The sequence below is a fragment of the Ranitomeya imitator genome, chromosome 6 (genome assembly GCF_032444005.1).
Source record: "Ranitomeya imitator isolate aRanImi1 chromosome 6, aRanImi1.pri, whole genome shotgun sequence".
NCBI classification, from domain to species: Eukaryota; Metazoa; Chordata; class Amphibia; order Anura; family Dendrobatidae; genus Ranitomeya; species Ranitomeya imitator.
This window is the reverse complement of record NC_091287.1, coordinates 240367414-240385786: the sequence shown is the minus strand read 5'-3', so window position 1 is coordinate 240385786 and position 18373 is coordinate 240367414. Positions and strand designations below refer to the sequence as shown.

The 18373-nt window shown below is 44.4% G+C and overlaps 1 protein-coding gene across 2 annotated transcripts in view; it reads right to left on the bottom strand.

Annotated features, from left to right (window-relative positions):
• Window positions 1-16872, bottom strand: part of ICE1 (interactor of little elongation complex ELL subunit 1) — a 132068-nt gene extending 115196 nt beyond the window's left edge. Inside the window, exons 1-5 of one of the 2 annotated variants that reach the window (XM_069730515.1) lie at window positions 16785-16872; window positions 8259-8394; window positions 5166-5224; window positions 3351-3385; window positions 772-790 (exon numbers count right to left, since the gene is read on the bottom strand). In XM_069730515.1, coding sequence (XP_069586616.1) covers window positions 772-790; window positions 3351-3385; window positions 5166-5224; window positions 8259-8345 — 200 coding nt within the window. In that variant the 5' untranslated portion in view covers window positions 8346-8394; window positions 16785-16872. The remainder of the gene's footprint in view (window positions 1-771; window positions 791-3350; window positions 3386-5165; window positions 5225-8258; window positions 8395-16784) is intronic. The other variant, XM_069730516.1, reaches the window with a different exon arrangement.
• Between the last annotated feature and the right edge of the window lie 1501 nt (window positions 16873-18373).

Here is an 18373-nt window from a genome sequence, read left to right as displayed (position 1 = left end):
TACTCCAACCTCAGCATCACAATAGTCAGCTTTTAGTTTGAAATTACACATGATGCAATGTTAGAAACTAAATGGCAGATAAAACAATTGTTTTTAGTACTTCTGGCATCAGTGAGGCTATCCAGTGAAAATAAGTTATCTTATCACCTATCAATGGGATAGCCCATAACTAATTTATCAGTGGGGATTGATTGGAAGAACTGGGCACTTTTAGCTCTGCTAGAATGGGACGACAGTGCATGAGAGACCGCTGCATAATGTATTCTCTATGGCACATCAGGAAAAAGTCAATTGCATCGCTTGGTGGCCACATAGGGACTGTATGGAGCTGAGGTCAATCATGCACACTGCATCTTCTTTCTAAGGGGGACAAAAATGCCCCACCTTGCCAATCGGTAGGTGTTCCAGTGGTCAGTAACCCATCGATCAATAACTTATCGCCTAATCTATGGATAGGTGATGACATAGTTTTACTGGTCAACCCTTTTAATAATGATAAACAAATAATGAGTAAATGTTCAAGGAGCCATAGTACATGGGGCAGGAAAAATTAAAGCTGGAACTGGTAAAATTCCGACTTTTCAAAAGCTTTTATGCCATTTTTGGTGACGTTAAAGCCTTGATGAATTCGGCCCGTTAACCTCAAAAGAAAGTAACAAGTACAGTTTTATTATTATTGAAGTAGTCAACAAGGCAAAGAAAAATCTGTTTTTATTCATGAAGTATACAGTATAGATTCCACATCTTTCGCAAGTAAATAAAGTTAATTACCTTTCAGCATATTGAAGATGTATATTATAGTTAAAGATAGCGCTAATATAGACATTTAAAAATAGCATGGCACCAAATCAATAAGCCAGGCAAAAATATTTTGCATATCCAAAGAGAAACATGCGGTTCCACTTTTGTGAGGTTTTTTTTATTGGACATGGTCAGTGGATGTCAAGTGACTGTCAGGAACATGGCTAGACTTAGAACTCTACAGGGGACAGTCACCATTTCTTTTACATCAGGAAACTGGTGAATAAAGGTTTTTATTTCTGTTGTTTCTGCGCTGGCCTAACAGTTATCTACTTAAAATGATAAACGTTCTGACGTTAGATTCTAGTGCACATATCCGGAGCCAGTTGGCCACACGCCCTGTTTAATTCACTGTAGAGTATGCCAGAAAGTGACGGGAAGTACGGCAGTAATGTAATCCAGCTAGTACACTTCAGATTATGGTGCACAGACAGGGTATAGATGCACTAGATTCTCATCAAATGCGGCCACCTCTCAATGAATTTAGAGCCTCTAACTCCAGCAGGATAATGATCAAATCTGGTGTCGGGAATGGCAGTCCTGATAAGTTCCCCCTCCATGCTCAGTCATGGTGTGCTGTATAATTCGTCTATTAGTCAGTAATGCTCCCGAATTTACACACTCTTCTCTCTTGCAGCTGGATACAAGTAGGTAGTTACAGCAGCTATGGACTTCTAACCATGTCATACACTCTTAACAGAGTTCTTTTTGGGTACATCTTGTGACCTGGCAGTGTTTTCACATATCCAAAAGTATAACAAAGCAGGGTGTGACTAATATATAAAAATTAACTTTTAATAAGTAATACTAAAAATGGTATAAAACCACATAAAAGTAGACATAAAGGACTCACAAAACAAATTCCCAAATCTAGGGGGAATTAACAATTCACCAGATCCCTGAGACCATCCACATCGACGCTTCAGTGTCGGTCTGTACAGGGAAAAAAAAGGGAGAACCACTCCTACCAGGGGAGCATATAGTGTGTATAAGTAATATATTCGCACTGCCTATAATGCATTCCCATCAATGTTCTGGGAATGCAATAAGAACGCATATGTCCTGTCTCTAACTCTTCTAGAGACATGCACAGTGTGAAAAAAATTGGAACGATCTCACCTCTGGACTTCTTAACGGTGAGGCCACTCATATCCGCAGCATCTGGGAGGGGGGGTCCACAGTTTTGACCGCAAATGTACCCATCCACGCTGTCCGGAATATCAATTAACCCCAGTGAACCAAACACATTTCTTTCCCTACGCGTTTCGTTTGTGGTAAACTCATCAGGGGAAACCGATGTATAGTCCCTCCACCTCCGTGGGGGACCCTTCAACCTAGGGGTATGTTCGTCATCATTGTATGGCGGCGTTCATATCATTTAAATAGCCCGCCCTGTGCTGTCTTGGACTGGGCTATATCGCGTCATTTCCTATGCGCCCCATTGGAGCGCAGATCTTGGACCGCACGCGTCACTTCCGGCGACGCGCGCAGGTCCGTTGCTATGGCAGCGCACTACCCATAACAAGAAACAGGTACTCTAGCGTCTACTAGCGCTGTGCGCCGAACTTCCGGTAGAGCGCACCTGTCCGGTTGCTATAGCAGCGCAACGCCCGACCGTAACCTCAGGTCCAGGCGATCCTGCTACTTATTAGCGTTCGGAGTCCCGGGATAGCGCTGCATCAGGCTGTATAAAGACGCCTCTGCAGCGTCACAAAAAAGTAAGAAGTATAAATTATCCCTCCCCAGGTACTAAGCATGCCAGTTACTGCATGCCAACTTGTTTATCATAACGGGCCACTTCTCAATATCATTGATCCTACCATAACCTTCTCTCAGAAGGGAGGATCATACCCATGGGCACATGCTAGCTAATTTCCAAAAAAGAGGGTGGAAGACACGTACATCGGGGGGCAGAAAGAGACCAAAAACATCTGTAAGAGAAACTGTCCCAATTGGGAGGGTCCCAATAAAGGACCGAGAAGGACAAGTATACCAACACATATGAAAAAATATATGTATAGAAAAACATAATTGGAAAAACGTATATAGAAAAAAACGTATATACAAAAAAACTTATCTAGAGAAACCAGGGCGAGGTCCATAGGAGAGATGGAAGGTTTTTGGGGCAGAGACTAATGACAGGATTGGTGCAACGGAAAAAATCTCCCTGATTTTTTCCGTTGCTTTGTATTCCTTGTGTGAACACGCCACATACAGAGTATTTTATCTTAGTGCATTGGTGTACCACAAGGCCAAACCCTTATTGAAGGCTGGCTGTTTCATTAGGTATTGCACCTGTGCATTTGCTATTTTGTTTGGGTCCGCTGCACCCTGCTTGTGCATTTGTATTGAGGCCTGTTTAGACCATGCTCGGATAGAGTTACACAGACGTCTGCCTGAGCCCTTACATTGATGAATATTTTTTTCAAAAGTACATATATTGGACATCCCTGAAAGTAGTTTACAATATACATGTAGCACAATTATGTAAGACTTTTCTATAATCAACAACTTTAGGTACAACAAATAGATATCTTAAGAAAGGATATCATCACACTTCTGCTGGTATTCGGCCACTAGCTGGCTGGAAAACAGAAAAAAAAGTTATTATTGACAGCAAAAATACAACAATCTCATTCCACCGAGACCTAAATTTCCTCAGATACCTTTAACGCTGTGCTTGTTAGCTACTGTGTTTCCATCAGGATTATAAATTTGATGAGTAGAATGATCAGCAATGCACAAGATGCGTTTTTCATGGACTATAGACCTGTATTGACCCATGTTTCTGCTGTTAAAAAGGTGCCATATTTAACATCACTAGGGCTACATTCCCATGAGGAGTATTTGATGTTGCAGATTTTCGGCACCCATTACATTTTTTCAGTGCGTTTTTAAAGAAGCCGTTCTCGCGGTGTCGGCACTCGCTCTCCCTGGGGCTCTCGTGCAGTGTTGTGATTCTGACGCCCAATCAGTGCTGGCGTCACTGTCCTCGCCTTTAGACAAATCGAACATGAATAAGTCCGGGTTGCAGCTGATCTCAGGCTTTCCCTTCCTGCTCAACTCGAAAGGAGGTGGGGACAGTGATGCCAGCGCTTATTGCGAGCCGGTGTCATGTGTCACAGCAACAGCACGGGAGCTCAAGGACCCCGAATGCTGACACCGCGGGAACGGCGCCAGAACGGGAGGGGAGTATAAGCTTTATTATTTTATCAGGGCCAAGCGAGAAGGGCTAAGAGAAGAAGTTGTCCAAGTAGTAGACAACTTCTTTAATTTGCTTTGTTTGTGATTTTTCCTGGTATTTGGTTTTGACACAACGTTATTGCGGATTACACGTGCTTTTAGTGCTTCACCTCTACAGAAACAATTAAAATGCAATTGCGTTTTTACCTGCGGATCTAATTTAATTCTAGGGACAAAATCTGGACATAAAGCTCAACATACCCACAAGAGAAGTTGGCATTGTATGAACTTCAAACACACACTGCAGATCAGTTTATGCTGAATAACAAACAAAAAAACCCATCACAGTGGACATGAGATTTTTAAAAATCCCATTCACTTTTCTCAAACTTTAAGATGCTTTTTTATTTTTTTATGCAGCGCCAAAAACTCACCATAAACCCATTTTGGGAACGTAGTCTAAAGCTGGCTTCACACTAGAATTAGATTTAGTTTTCTCCTTTGTTTTATAGGCAAAAAAAATGGAATTTCAAGACCTCACTAAAGTCAATAAGTGGTGGAAATTTTATATTTATATACATAACATATGAGTTTATCTTACAGCACTTTTATGCTCATGAAATTAATTCTGTAATCTGTGAGTTCTACTGCATAGATACATTTAAAGGGAACCTGTCACCCCGTTTTTTCAGTATGAGATAAAAATACCGTTAAATAGGGCCTGAGCTGTGCATTACAATAGTGTATTTTGCGTCCTTTGATTTTTTGTGTCCTTTGTCACAGGGTGACAGGTTCCCTTTAAATCTGTTTGCATTAAAGCTTTAATCAGTTTTTATCCATTTTTGCAGTCCTTTTTTTGTAAAGTAAAAAATCAGATCATCAGATTAAATTGTAAATGCTAGTGTGTGAACCAAGCCTAACTTGCATTTATTCCCAGGCTGTCAGGTAAAATGAGACAAATTAGTTAATATGATTTTATGAAATTTGGAACAAATAGCTGGAATTATCTCCTGTACTAGACTGGAGTAAAAAAACAAGCAGTCTCCCTAAATGTGGGCCAATGTGTTCACAGTTGGCACAATAATTTACTGGCATTTTAAGCCAACAAAAGGATATTAGACAAGTGTAACTAAGAAAATACATATTTATTCTGGTTAGAAAAATGCAGTTGATGTGCTTACTCAGAGTCTATGATTTTCTGCTTCAGTCCAATCAAAGCTGCAACATATTCATTCAGACTCTGTAATTAGAACCGGTAAAGTAGATGAAAATAACAGATGTGCAATCATTGTGATAAAATGCCAAAGGCACTACTACCATCTATAACAAGTGGATTTACTGTTGTGAAGTTTCAACAGAATTTTGCAAAATTACAAATGAACACTAAAAGCAAATGGTAACATTCTAAAAAGCAGGAAAGCGCAGCCTCTTACAAAAACTGATTAAATCTATATGCCACACAGTATATTCTCAACAGAACGTCCTTTTCAAGTTCCACTGTGACAAAGTTCGAGAATCCCCACCCCCCCCCCCCAAAAAAAAAAAACTTGTGGGATATTCCAGACGCTACCAGTGGATGTATGATGTCCAAAGTCGGGTAAATGATTTTTTTTTTTTTTTTAATTGTAGTACGTGCTTCAGAGTTGATCTAACTCCTTCCTCAGATACATAGCCTTCTGATTCTCAAATATTCATTCCAGTACCACCAGTATACACCAAGGAACCAGCAGTGGACTCTCAAGCCCTCTCCAATGTTGTGCCTGCTATGCATAACCTCCCCAGGAGAGAAGTGCACAATCTGGTATTGAAACTAGATGCACAGATTTACATATGGAGCACTTCCAGATTTTTGTATTACTGTAATAAAGTTATCATAGTCCCCCTTGTAAATGGTATGTCAGATATAATATAACAGATCCACATTTATAATTCAGAGTCCTTATAAGATCCCCATAATGCAATAATATTGTGTAGGTATATATATTGCAACAATGTATCAGTACTAGAAAATTAGAAAATTAATGTAGCACAATGGGTATAAATAGAGTGAATTAAAAACCTATTGCCAACATAGCTATAACCCCATATATACACCCAAAAGATAAACAGTCCAAGTCTAGTACAAAAAAAGGGGAGTCTCACCCAAATATGTCCTTGCAACTGGTCAGACCACGCAGCCCCAACGCACGTTTTGCGTGGGCTTCCTCAGGAGCCTGTGACAGCAGCAGTCACTGGCTTCAAAGCAGCTTCCAGGCTATCACGGGTGCCCGCTCATTAAGGTAATGAATATTCACCTCTCTCCACTCCCATAGGCATGGAGAGAGGTGAATATTCATTAATGAGCGGGGACAGGTGGTCACTCGGTGGAAGGAGCTGCTGGCACCGGAACGAGCTGCTGTGAGGGCGCGTAGGGAAGGTAAGCAGGATGTTTTTTGTTTTTTTAAATATGCTTTTCTAATGGGGGTCATACATACAAGGACGAGAATAAGGAGCTACACAGACAAGGATGGAAATAAGGAGCCACGCAGACAAGGATGGGGATAAGGAGCCGTGCAGACAAGGATGAGGCTAAGGAGCCGTGCAGACAAGGATGAGGCTAAAGGTACTGTCACATTTAGTGACGCTGCAGCGATATAGACAACGACGTCGATCGCTGCAGCGTCGCTGTTTCGTCGTTGTGTGGTCGCTGGAGAGCTGTCACACAGACAGCTCTCCAGCGACCAACGATGCCGAAGTCCCCGGGTAACCAGGGTAAACATCTGGTTACTAAGCGCAGGGCCGTGCTTAGTAACCCGATGTTTACACTGGTTACCAGTGTAAATGTTAAAAAAAAAAAACAAAAACACTACATACTTGCATTCCGGTGTCTGTCGCGTCCCCCGGCGTTCTGCTTCCCTGCACTGTGTAAGCACCGGCCATAAAGCAGAGCAGTGATGTCACCGCTGTGCTCTGCTTTATGGCCAGCCGGCGCTGACACAGTGCAGGGAAGCAGAAAGCCGGGGGACGCGACAGACACCGGAATGTAAGTATGTAGTGTTTGTTTTTTTAACATTTACACTGGTAACCAGGGTAAACATCGGGTTACTAAGCGCGGCCCTGCGCTTAGTAACCCGATGTTTACCCTGGTTACCAGTGAAGACATCGCTGAATCGGCGTCACACACGCCGATTCAGCGATGTCAGCGAGTGATCCAGTGACGAAATAAAGTGCTGGCCTTCTAGCTCCGACCAACGATGTCACAGCAGGATCCTGAACGCTGCTGCGCGTCAAACACAACGATATCGCTATCCAGGACGCTGCAACGTCACGGATCGCTATCGTTATCGTTGTTAAGTTATAAAGGCATAGATGATTGGCCTCGGGGAGACCAAAACATCCAACACCGCGGAGACACCATCACGTGTTTCTCAACGCAGTGATTCCAGAACACTGCCCCCATCCCTTATGGGAAATATGCAGATGCATGTAAAGAAGCTGCGGAGACACCATCACGTGTTTCTCGACGCAAGCAGTGAATAGCCAGGCCTTTCCCCGGGAAGGAACAACCACGGGAAGGGCAGCATCCTATGAAGGAAAGCCACCTATGCCAAGCATGGTATCCATCCACCGACAGCTGCTTCGGGGTTTTTGCCCCTCATCAGTGTGGGTAGGAATCTGGCTATTAGGAGCAGTGCCTAGTAAAAAGGCTATAAAGGCACAGATGATTGGCCTCGGGGAGACCAAAACATCCAACACCGCGGAGACACCATCACGTGTTTCTCAACGCAGTGATTCCAGATTCACTGCCCCCATCCCATCCCCCCAACGATGTCACAGCAGGATCCTGAACGCTGCTGCGCGTCAAACACAACGATATCGCTATCCAGGACGCTGCAACGTCACGGATCGCTATCGTTGTTAAGTTGTTCAGTGTAAATTAATCATTACTGATTGTGGATAAATCTTCAGGGGTGTTGTCTCAGAGTATCGAAGTGCGCACTCTTCTTGGGATTAGTACGAGAAGTTGATGGCAATTTTACATACATGAAGGACAGAAAATGGTATGTACAATACAATATACCACTAACTACTAAAATAGGAATATCTCTTAATTCAGAGCTGCAAATTTAAATAATATCTGTTCCATTTTAATCAGTAAGAGTCACAGGCATTCATTTAAAAAAAATAAATAATACGGGGCAAAGGGAGAAATAACTTTGCTATGGGCGTAAAGGGTCAAAGCGGTTAACTTTCCAGAAAACAATATTGAGGAGCACTGGATAAGTAGGAGATACCTGTTGCAAAGATGTACAGTTCTGACAGGAGCCTGCTGCCTCTGAAGCAATGCCAGCCGTTTTTGAGTGGGTCTCTCCGGGCATCATGATGACGATAACGGACCACCCAGATCCGTGAAGAATACAAAGACTATATCTGAAAAACACACCCATAGTTAGAACTGTAAGTCATCTACTAATACAACTGTGTAAACATCTTGTGGCTGAAATGAGAATTGGCAAACTTTCCAGCCATAACAAAACATGTCCTCTATTACATGTTGGAGAGAGGATAGAAGAGGAAAAAAATGACCATCTGTAATTAGCACAAGCAATAATCATATAATACAAAGAAATCGCATATAATACAAAGAAACCGCTCCTGGCACATAGCTGCCTATTTCAGCTGACATCCGGCACTGACACCCGGCCGATCGCGTATGACGTACTATCCTGTCGGTGGTCATAGGGGCCCACCCCAACTCGACGGGATAGTACGTCTAATGTCAGAAAGGGGTTAATATGCGTTTTACTATGAACAGATTTACCGCACTCACCCTCCAATTCCAGATCAAGAAACGATATACATTTTTTGTTGTGCCTGTACGTAAACTGGTTATATTTTAGGAAGCAATGGAGAATATCCTCGTAAAGCAAATAGATGAAGCTGCGACTCAAGGAGAAGTCATTATTATGGGGGACTTCAACTACCCTGAAATAGATTGGGGAACAGAAACCTGCAGTTCCAGCAAAGGTAATTGGTTTTTGACAACTATGAGAGACAATTACCTTTCACACCTGGTTCAGGACCCAACAAGGAGGGGGGCACTGCTAGACCTAATATTAACAAACAGGCCAGACCTCATATCAGATATAAGGGTTGGGGGTCACTTGGGGAATAGTGATAACAAAATAATAAGTTTTCATGTATCCTTTAAAAAGATGTGTAATAGAGGGGTTACAAGGACACTAAACTTCAGGAGGGCAAATTTCCAACGGATGAGAGAGGATCTTGGTGCAATTAACTGGGACGACATCCTGAGTGATAAAAAAATTCCCCATTAAATGTCACCTGCTTAACCCAGCAGGAAGTACGGCGGCGTCTAAAAAATCACTAAAATTGACAAATCTCCGGGCCCGGATGGGATACACCCCCGAGTACTGCAGGAATTAAGTACAGTCATTGATAGACCATTATTTTTAATCTTTAAAGACTCCATAATAACAGGGTCTGTACCACAGGACTGGCGTATAGCAAATGTGGTGTCAATATTCAAAAAGGGGACAAAAACTGAACTCGGTAATTATAGGCCAGTAAGCTTAACCTCTACTGTGGGTAAAATCCTGGAGGGCATTCTAAGGGATGCTATACTGGAGTATCTGAAGAGGAATAACCTCATGACCCAGTATCAGCATGGGTTTACTAGGGACCGTTCATGTCAGACTAATCTGATCAGCTTCTATGAAGAGGTAAGTTCCGGACTGGACCAAGGGAACCCAGTGGACGTAGTGTATATGGACTTTTCAAAAGCTTTTGATACAGTGCCACACAAAAGGTTGATACATAAAATGAGAATAATGGGGATAGGGGAAAATATGTGTAAGTGGGTTCAGAGCTGGCTCAGGGATAGGAAACAAAGGGTGGTTATTAATGGAGCACACTTGGACTGGGTCGCGGTTAGCAGTGGGGTACCACAGGGGTCAGTATTGGGCCCTCTTCTTTTTAACATATTTATTAATGACCTTGTAGGAGGCATTTAGAGTAGAATTTCAATATTTGCAGATGACACTAAACTCTGCAGGGTAATCAATACAGAGGAGGACAATTTTATATTACAGGATGATTTATTTAAACTAGAAGCTTGGGCTGATAAATGGCAAATGAGCTTTAATGGGGATAAATGTAAGGTCATGCACTTGGGTAGAAGTAATAAGATGTATAATTATGTGCTTAATTCAAACTCTGGGCAAAACCATCAATGAAAAAGACCTAGGTGTATGGGTGGATGATAAACTCATTCAGTGGCCAGTGTCAGGCCGCTTCTACAAAGGCAAATAAAATAATGGGATGCATTAAAAGAGGCATAGATGCTCATGAGGAGAACATAATTTTACCTCTATACAAGTCACTTGTTCGACCACATTTAGAATACTGTGCACAGTTCTGGTCTCCGGTGTATAAGAAAGACATAGCTGAACTAGAGCGGGTGCAGAGAACAGCGACCAAGGTAATTAGAGGACTGGGGGGTCTGCAATACCAAGATAGGTTATTACACTTGGGGCTATTTAGTTTGGAATAACGAAGACTAAGGGGTGATCTTATGTTAATGTATAAATATATGAGGGGACAGTACAAAGACCTTTCTGATGATCTTTTTAATCATAGACCTGAGACAGGGACAAGGGGGCATCCTCTACGTCTGGAGGAAAGAAGGTTTAAGCATAATAACAGACGCGGGTTCTTTACTGTAAGAGCAGTGAGACTATGGAACTCTCTGCCGTATGATGTTGTAATGAGTAATTAATTACTTAAATTTAAGAGGGGACTGGATACCTTTCTGGAAAAGTATAATGTTACAGAGTATATATACTAGATTCCTCGATAGGGTGTTAAGCGGCCCTGCGCTTAGTAACCCGATGTTTACCCTGGTTACCAGTGAAGACATCGCTGAATCGGCGTCACACACGCCGATTCAGCGATGTCAGCGGGAGATCCAGCGACTAAATAAAGTTTCAAACGATCTGCTACAACGTACGATTCTCAGCGGGGTCCCTGATCGCAGTAGCGTGTCAGACACAGCGAGATCGTAAGGATATCGCTGGAACGTCACGGATCGTGCCGTCCTAGCGACCAAAGTGCCACTGTGTGACGATACCCTAATACTTACCAGCCACTATCTTCAGCTGTTCTCAGCCTTGTTCTGGACCAGAACCGCCAGATTCTGACTGACGGGAAGTCAGAGGGAGCAGTCACAAGCTCTCAATGCAAGTCTATGAGAATCTTGTTTTCATTCTCATAGACTTACAGTATGAAAATGAACTCACAAGTGAACTCACAGGTCAGGTCACAACCTACAGAAGGACCGACCAGAGACCAGAAAAAGACGAACACTGGTAAGACTTCTTTCACACTTGCGTCGGTACGGGTCCGTCGCTATGCGTCGGGGTGACGCACGTTGTGAAATTTGTATCCCGACGTGGGCAGCGGATGCAGTTTTTCAACGCATCTGGGGAGGAGGGGGTGGAGTTTTGGCCACGCATGCACGGTTGAAAATGGCCGACGCGACAGACAAAAAAAGTTCACTTGAAAGTTTTTTTCATCCCGACTGTCCGCCAAAACACGACGGATCCGTTGCACGACGGACGCCACGTGTGGCGATCCGTCGCTAATACAAGGCAATGGGAAAAAACGCATCCTGCGAGCACATTTGCAGGATCAGTTTTTTTCCCAAAAGGACGGATTGCGACGGACAGCAAACAACGCAAGGGACAGAGAACTTACTTTTTCACTCCCCTCCTTCCCAGAACCATAACTTTTTTATTTTTCCGTCAATTTGGCCATGTGAGGACATTTTTTGCGGGACGAGTTGTACTTTTGAACGACATCATTGGTTTTAACATGTCGTGTACTAGAAAACGGGAAAAAAATTCCAAGTGCGGTGAAATTGCAAAAAAAGTGCAATCCCACACTTTTTTGTTTGGCTTTTTTGCTAGGTTCACTAAATGCTAAATCTGACTTGACATTATGATTCTCCAGGTCAGTACGAGTTCATAGACACCTAACATGACTAGGTTATTTTTTATCTAAGTGGTGAAAAAAAATTCCAATCTTTGCTTAAAAAAAAAAAAAAAAAAAAATAGTGCCATTTTCCGATACTCGTAGCATCTCCATTTTTCGTGATCTGGGGTCGGTTGAGGGCTTATTTTTTGCGTGCCGAGATGACGTTTTTATGATAGCATTTTGGTGCAGATACATTCTTTTGATCGCCTGTTATTGCATTTTAATGCAATGTCGCGGCGACCTAAAAAACGTAATTCTGGCGTTTCGAATTTTTTTCTCGCTATGCCGTTTAGCGATCAGGTTAATGCTTTTTTTTAATTGATAGATTGGGCGATTCTGAGCGCGGCGATACCAAATATGTGTAGATTTGATTTTTTTTTATTGATTTATTTTGATTGGGGCGAAAGGGGGGTGATTTAAACTTTTATATTTTTATTTTTTTCACATTTTTTTAAACTTTTTTTTTTTTTTTTTCTACTTTTGCCATGCTTCAATAACCTCCATGGGAGGCTAGAAGCAGGCACAACTCGATCGCCTCTGCTACATGGCAGCGATCTGCTGATCGCTGCTATGTAGCAGAATTGCAGGTGTGCTGTGAGCGCCGACTACAGGGTGGCGCTCACAGCTACCGGCGATCTGTAACCATAGAGGTCTCTAGGACCTCTATGGTTATAATGGAGACGCATCGCCGACCCCCGATCATGTGACGGGGGTCGGCGATGACGTCATTTCCGGCCGCCCAGCCGGAAGCGGTAGTTAAATGCTGCTGTCTGCGTTTGACAGCGGCATTTAACTAGTTAATAGGTGCGGGCAGATCGCGATTCTGCCCGCGCCTATTACGGGCACATGTCAGCTGTTCAAAATAGCTGACATGTCCTGGCTTTGATGCGGGCTCACCGCGGAGCCCTGCATCAAAGCAGGGGATCGGACCTCGGACGTACTATCCCATCCGAGGTCAGAAAGGGGTTAAAGGAGCCACTCCAATGCTGCAACATTAGAGTGCTAGTTTTCACTTTCTTGACCAAGCCAATTTTTTTCAATTCTGACCACTGTCACTTTATGTGGTAATAGCTTCAACAGATACCACTGATTCTGATAATGTTTTCCGGGACATATTGTACTTTATGTTAGTGGTAAATTTTGGTTGATATGATTTGCATACATTTATCACCTTAACTCTGATAGTTATACCACAAAAACAATTAATAAATAACATTTAGCACGTCTCCTTTAAAGCTGCACAATTTCTGAAACTTTTTTGTTGTTAGGCAGTTAAAAGGGTTCAAAGTTGATGAGCAATTTCTCAATTTTCCAACAAAATTTACAAATTACTTTTTTTTTTTTTAGGGTCCACATCATTTTTGAGGGGTCTATATTTCAGAATATACCCAAAAAGTGACACCATTCTAAAAACTGCACCATCCAAAACCACATTCAAAAATTTTATTAACCCTTCAGGTGCTTCACAGCAATTAATGGAATTTGAAAGGAAAAGAATTAATACTTTACTTTTCACAAAAATGTTTGCTTTATCCCAAAATTTTTAACTTTCACAAGGGTTATCAGGAGAAAATGGACCCTAAAATTAGTGCACTTTTTCCTGAGTATGCCAATAGCCCATTTGTAGGGTAAAACAACTGTTTGGGTGCACGGCAGGGCAGGAGAACTGTTTTGACTTTTTTAACATAAATGGCTGGAATCAAGAGCAGACACCATGTCGTGTTTGGAGTGCCCCTGATAAGACTAAACCGTGGAACCACCAAAAGTGACCCCATTTTGGAAACTAGACCCCCCCCTCAAGTATTTTAAACAGGGGTGTAGTGAGGATTTTTAAACCAAAGGTTCTACACAGAATTTAATAACATTAAGTCATATTGAATATGTCGTCATTAGTTTTGACTAGTGATGAGCGAATATACTCATTACTCGAGATTTCTCAGAGTATTTTTTAGTGCTCGGAGATTTAGTTTTTCTTGCCGCAGCTGAATGATTTACATCTTTTAGCCAGCATAAGTACCGTATATACTCGAGTATAAGCCAAGATTCTCAGCCCACTTTTTTGGGCTGAAAGTCCCCCTCTCGGCTTATACTTGAGTCATACCCAGGGGTCGGCAGGGGAGGGGGAGCGGGGCCTGTCTAATTATACTCAGCTACTCCTGGCGTGGTCCCTGCAGGCCCCTGGCTTCCCCGGCGCCGGCAGCTTCTTCCTGTACTGAGCGGTCACATGGTACCGCTCATTACAGTAATGAATATGCGGCTCCACCTCCCATAGGGGTGGAGCCGCATATTCATTACTGTGATGAGCGGTAACGGTGACCGCTCAGTACAGGATGAAGCTGCTGCGTCGGGGAAGCAGGGACTGCACAGCGCCAGGAGCAGGTGAGTATAACGGGGAGGAGGAGCGTAGCGCTGCGCGATATTCACCTGCTCCCCGTTCCGGGCGCCGCTCTGTCGTCAGCAGTGACGCTCAGGTCAGAGGGCGCGATGACGTGGTTAGTGCGCGCCCTCTGCCTGAACGTCAGCGCTGAAGACGCTGAAGATGGAGCGGCGCCGGAACAAGGAGCAGGTGACTATTGACAGTGCCGGGGGCCTGAGCGACGGAGAGGTGAATATGTGATTTATTTATTTTTATCGCATCAACAGCAAATGGGGCAAGTGTCTGTATGGAGCATCTATGGGGCCATAACGTTTGTGCAGCACTATAAGGGGCAAGTGTCTGTATGGGGCCATAATGTTTGTGCAGCACCATAAGGGGCAAGTGACTGTATGGGGCCATAATGTTTGTGCAGCACTATATGGGGCCATAAGATTTGTGCAGCACTCTATGGGTAAAGTGTTTGTATGGAGCATCTATGGGGCCATAACGTTTGTGCAGCACTATATTGTGCACTATATTGGGCAAGTGTTTGTATGGAGCATCTATGGAGCCATAACGTTTGTGCAGCACTATATGGGGCCATAATGTTTGTGCAGCATTATATGGGGCAAGTGTCTGTATAGCGGCATCTTATAGGGCCATAACCAAAGTTTGTGCAGCACTATATGGGGCAAATATCTTTATGGAGCATCTTATGGGGCAATAATCAGCATTTGTGCAGCATTATATTGGGCAAATGTGTCTATGGAGCATCTTATGGGGCCATTATTAACCTTTATGCAGGATTATATGAGGCATATTTTAATATGGAGCATCTTATGGGGCCCATCAGAAACTTTATGGGGCATTATATGGGGCTCCTGATTAAATATGGATATTGAAAATCACGTAACCTACTGATGTCTTAATTAATTTTACTTTTATTGGTATCTACTTTTACTTTTGACATTTACCGGTAGCTGTGCATTTTCCACCCTAGGCTTTTACTCGAGTCATTAAGATTTCCCAGTTTTTTGTGGCAAAATTAGGGGGGGGTCGGCTTATACTCGGGTCGGCTTATACTCGAGTATATACGGTACATGCGGGGATTCCCTAGCAACCCCCACACAGTACTTATGCTGGCTAACAGATGTAAATCATTCAGCTGTGGCAATGAAAAATAAATCTCCGAGCACTAACAAATACTCGGGAGGATACCTGAGCGTGCTTGAAAAATCTCGAGTAACGAGTATATTCGCTCATCACTAGTTTTGAGCACAAGTGGTCGCTACTCCAGTTTGCATTGGGTGCTCTAGTATGCACCAAGTATTGCAGGTGCTCAAGCACCCCAATGCCAACTCCGGTCTAGTGACCACTTGCGCTCAACACTAGTCATCATATCTTTTTTAAACTTTTGAAAAAACCTTGAGCCCAACACTAACGGGAAAGAATGAAAGAAATAAAAATAATATAATCTGAGTAAGGGGATGACAGACTATCACAGTGATCAAAAGCCAATAATTACTATCACAGTGATCAAAATGAACCAATACAACAGGAAAAATGTCTGCTGTTGCTGGTAGATCTCTGCAGGCGAACTGCACCTGCCATTTTTTTTTCAGAAAGGGGAGGTGGAGGGCCAGGGCTGGAGGGACTGGGGGATTGCGAGGGAGGATGGGGCTCGGGGTCCTCGTTTCTCTCTCCTCTTGCATGTATATTTATGTCAGATGAGAAAAATGTTTTTAATAGCAGGCACACTTTTTTTTTAAAAAAAAGATGACATTATTCAATGAATAATGGAAAATCACGTGATCGTGGACTGGAAAAAAACTGCACTGGGCTGAGCAGGCACCGGGACGCGGAGCGGGGTTGTGAGAGAAGACTCAGGATAACTACATCATAGAATGCTCTGTCTGGGGTGTTTGGTCCAGGGGGCGGTCCTATCAGTGACTGACAGCGACCTCTGTCTGCACACTTATACAATGAAAGCTGTCAGTCACTGATCGGTCCAGTGGGCGGTCCTAACACCCCAGAGGCTTATATGATGACACCATAATGTACAGTGAATGTTTCCTCCCGGCTCTATAGCTTGGTGCCTGCAGACTGCACGGCGTTCTCGTGGGGTCAGGTTCCCTGTAACAAGCTGGGGCTGCGGCCTCCGGGCACAGCACACCCGACCGCTACACACAGCGACCCTGCACCCCGCTGCGCTCACCCTGAGCCCAGGCAGCACCGTGCTCCCCCCCACACTCCAGCACGTGATCACCGCCACTAGAATCACTGGGAGTGTCCGCTCCGCACAGTGTAAACAACGCCACAACGTGCAGAGTCAGACGGCACCGGCTGAGCGCCCACCAGAGACCCCCGCCTGTGTACGAGGGGCGCGCAGTGAGCGGCCGCATACACTCACCAGCCAACTATACCGCTTCAGCCGATACAGAACCATGTTGCTCCGCAGCGTAGCAGGGAATGCAGCATGTCCCGGAAGTAGTGAGTCTTGCAGCAAAACACTTCCCTGCCGCGAACAGCCAATAGCCGCTGAGGAGCAACGTCTGCGTCATCTCCACGCTCGCCAGGGAGTCGACGGCGGCCTGCACCTTGCCCACGGCTAGGCATTGTGGGCAGGGATATATTAAGACTGCGCATGCGCCACACGCACGCGCGGCACCCGCGTCCGCACGGCCGCGCGCACATGGCGCATGCGCAGTAGCTAGGGCTACTGCGCGCCGCCCGAGGCTGCACGGCCGCGCGCACCTGGCGCATGCGCAGTAGCTGCGCGCCGCCCGAGGCTGTAATTAGCTGATGGGCGGGTGCTCTTCCAGCGAAACACGCCCTAACCCCCTTCTCCCGCCTTCTCGTTTTGGCGGCATGCCAAGACAGTGGACACCGCTACCGGTATTAACTCTTGGGGGTGGGGGGGTCAGACTGCGAACACTGCTACCGCCGGTATTAACCCTTTAGGGGGTGCCAACACTGCCGATGCGCAATTCCCACATTTCTGCCGGCGCGCATTCAGGAGCGCGCATTTATGCCCTTCGGCGTGCATTTCGAATGTAAGGAAGCGCGCATTCAGGATCGCGGGTCCGTATTCCGCCTGTAGTAACCTGTTGCCTTTATTCCCAGCGGATCCGTATTCTGCCTGTAGTAATCTGTTGCCTTGATTCCCAGCGGATCCGTATTCTGCCTGTAGTAATCTGTTGCTTTTATTCCCAGCGGATCCGTATTTTGCCTGTAGTAATCTGTTGCGTTTATACACAGCGGATCCGTATTCTGCCTGTAGTAACCTGTTGCGTTTATTCCCACCGGATCCCTATTCTGCCTGTAGTAATCTGTTGCATTTATTCCCAGAGGATCCGTATTCTGCCTGTAGTAATCTGTTACCTTTATTCCCAGAGGATCCGTATTCTGACTGTAGTAATCTGTTGCGTTTATTCCCAGTGGATCCGTATTCCGCCTGTAGTAAGCTGTTGCGTTTATTCCCAGCGGATCCGTATTCTGACTGTAGTAACGTGTTGCCTTTATTCCCAGCGGATCCGTATTCCGCCTGTAGTAACCTGTTGCCTTTATTCCCAGTGTGTCCATATTCTGCCTGTAGTAATCTGTTGCATTTATTCCCAGCGGATCTGTATTGTGACTGTAGTAATCTGTTGCGTTTATTCCCAGCGGATCTGTATTCTGCCTGTAGTGAGCTGTTGCCTTTATTCCCAGCGGATCCGTATTCTGCCTGTAGTAAGCTGTTGCGTTTATTCCCAGCGGATCCGTATTCTGCCTGTAGTAAGCTGTTGCGTTTATTCCCAGCGGATCCCTATTCTGCCTGTAGTGACTTGTTGCCTTTATTCCCAGCGGATCCGTATTCTGCCTGTAGTAACCTGTTGCGTTTATTCCCAGTGTATCCGTATTCTGCCTGTAGTAAGCTGTTGCATTTATTCCCAGCGGATCCGTATTCTGCCTGTAGTAACATGTTGCGTTTATACACAGCGGATCCGTATTCTGCCTGTA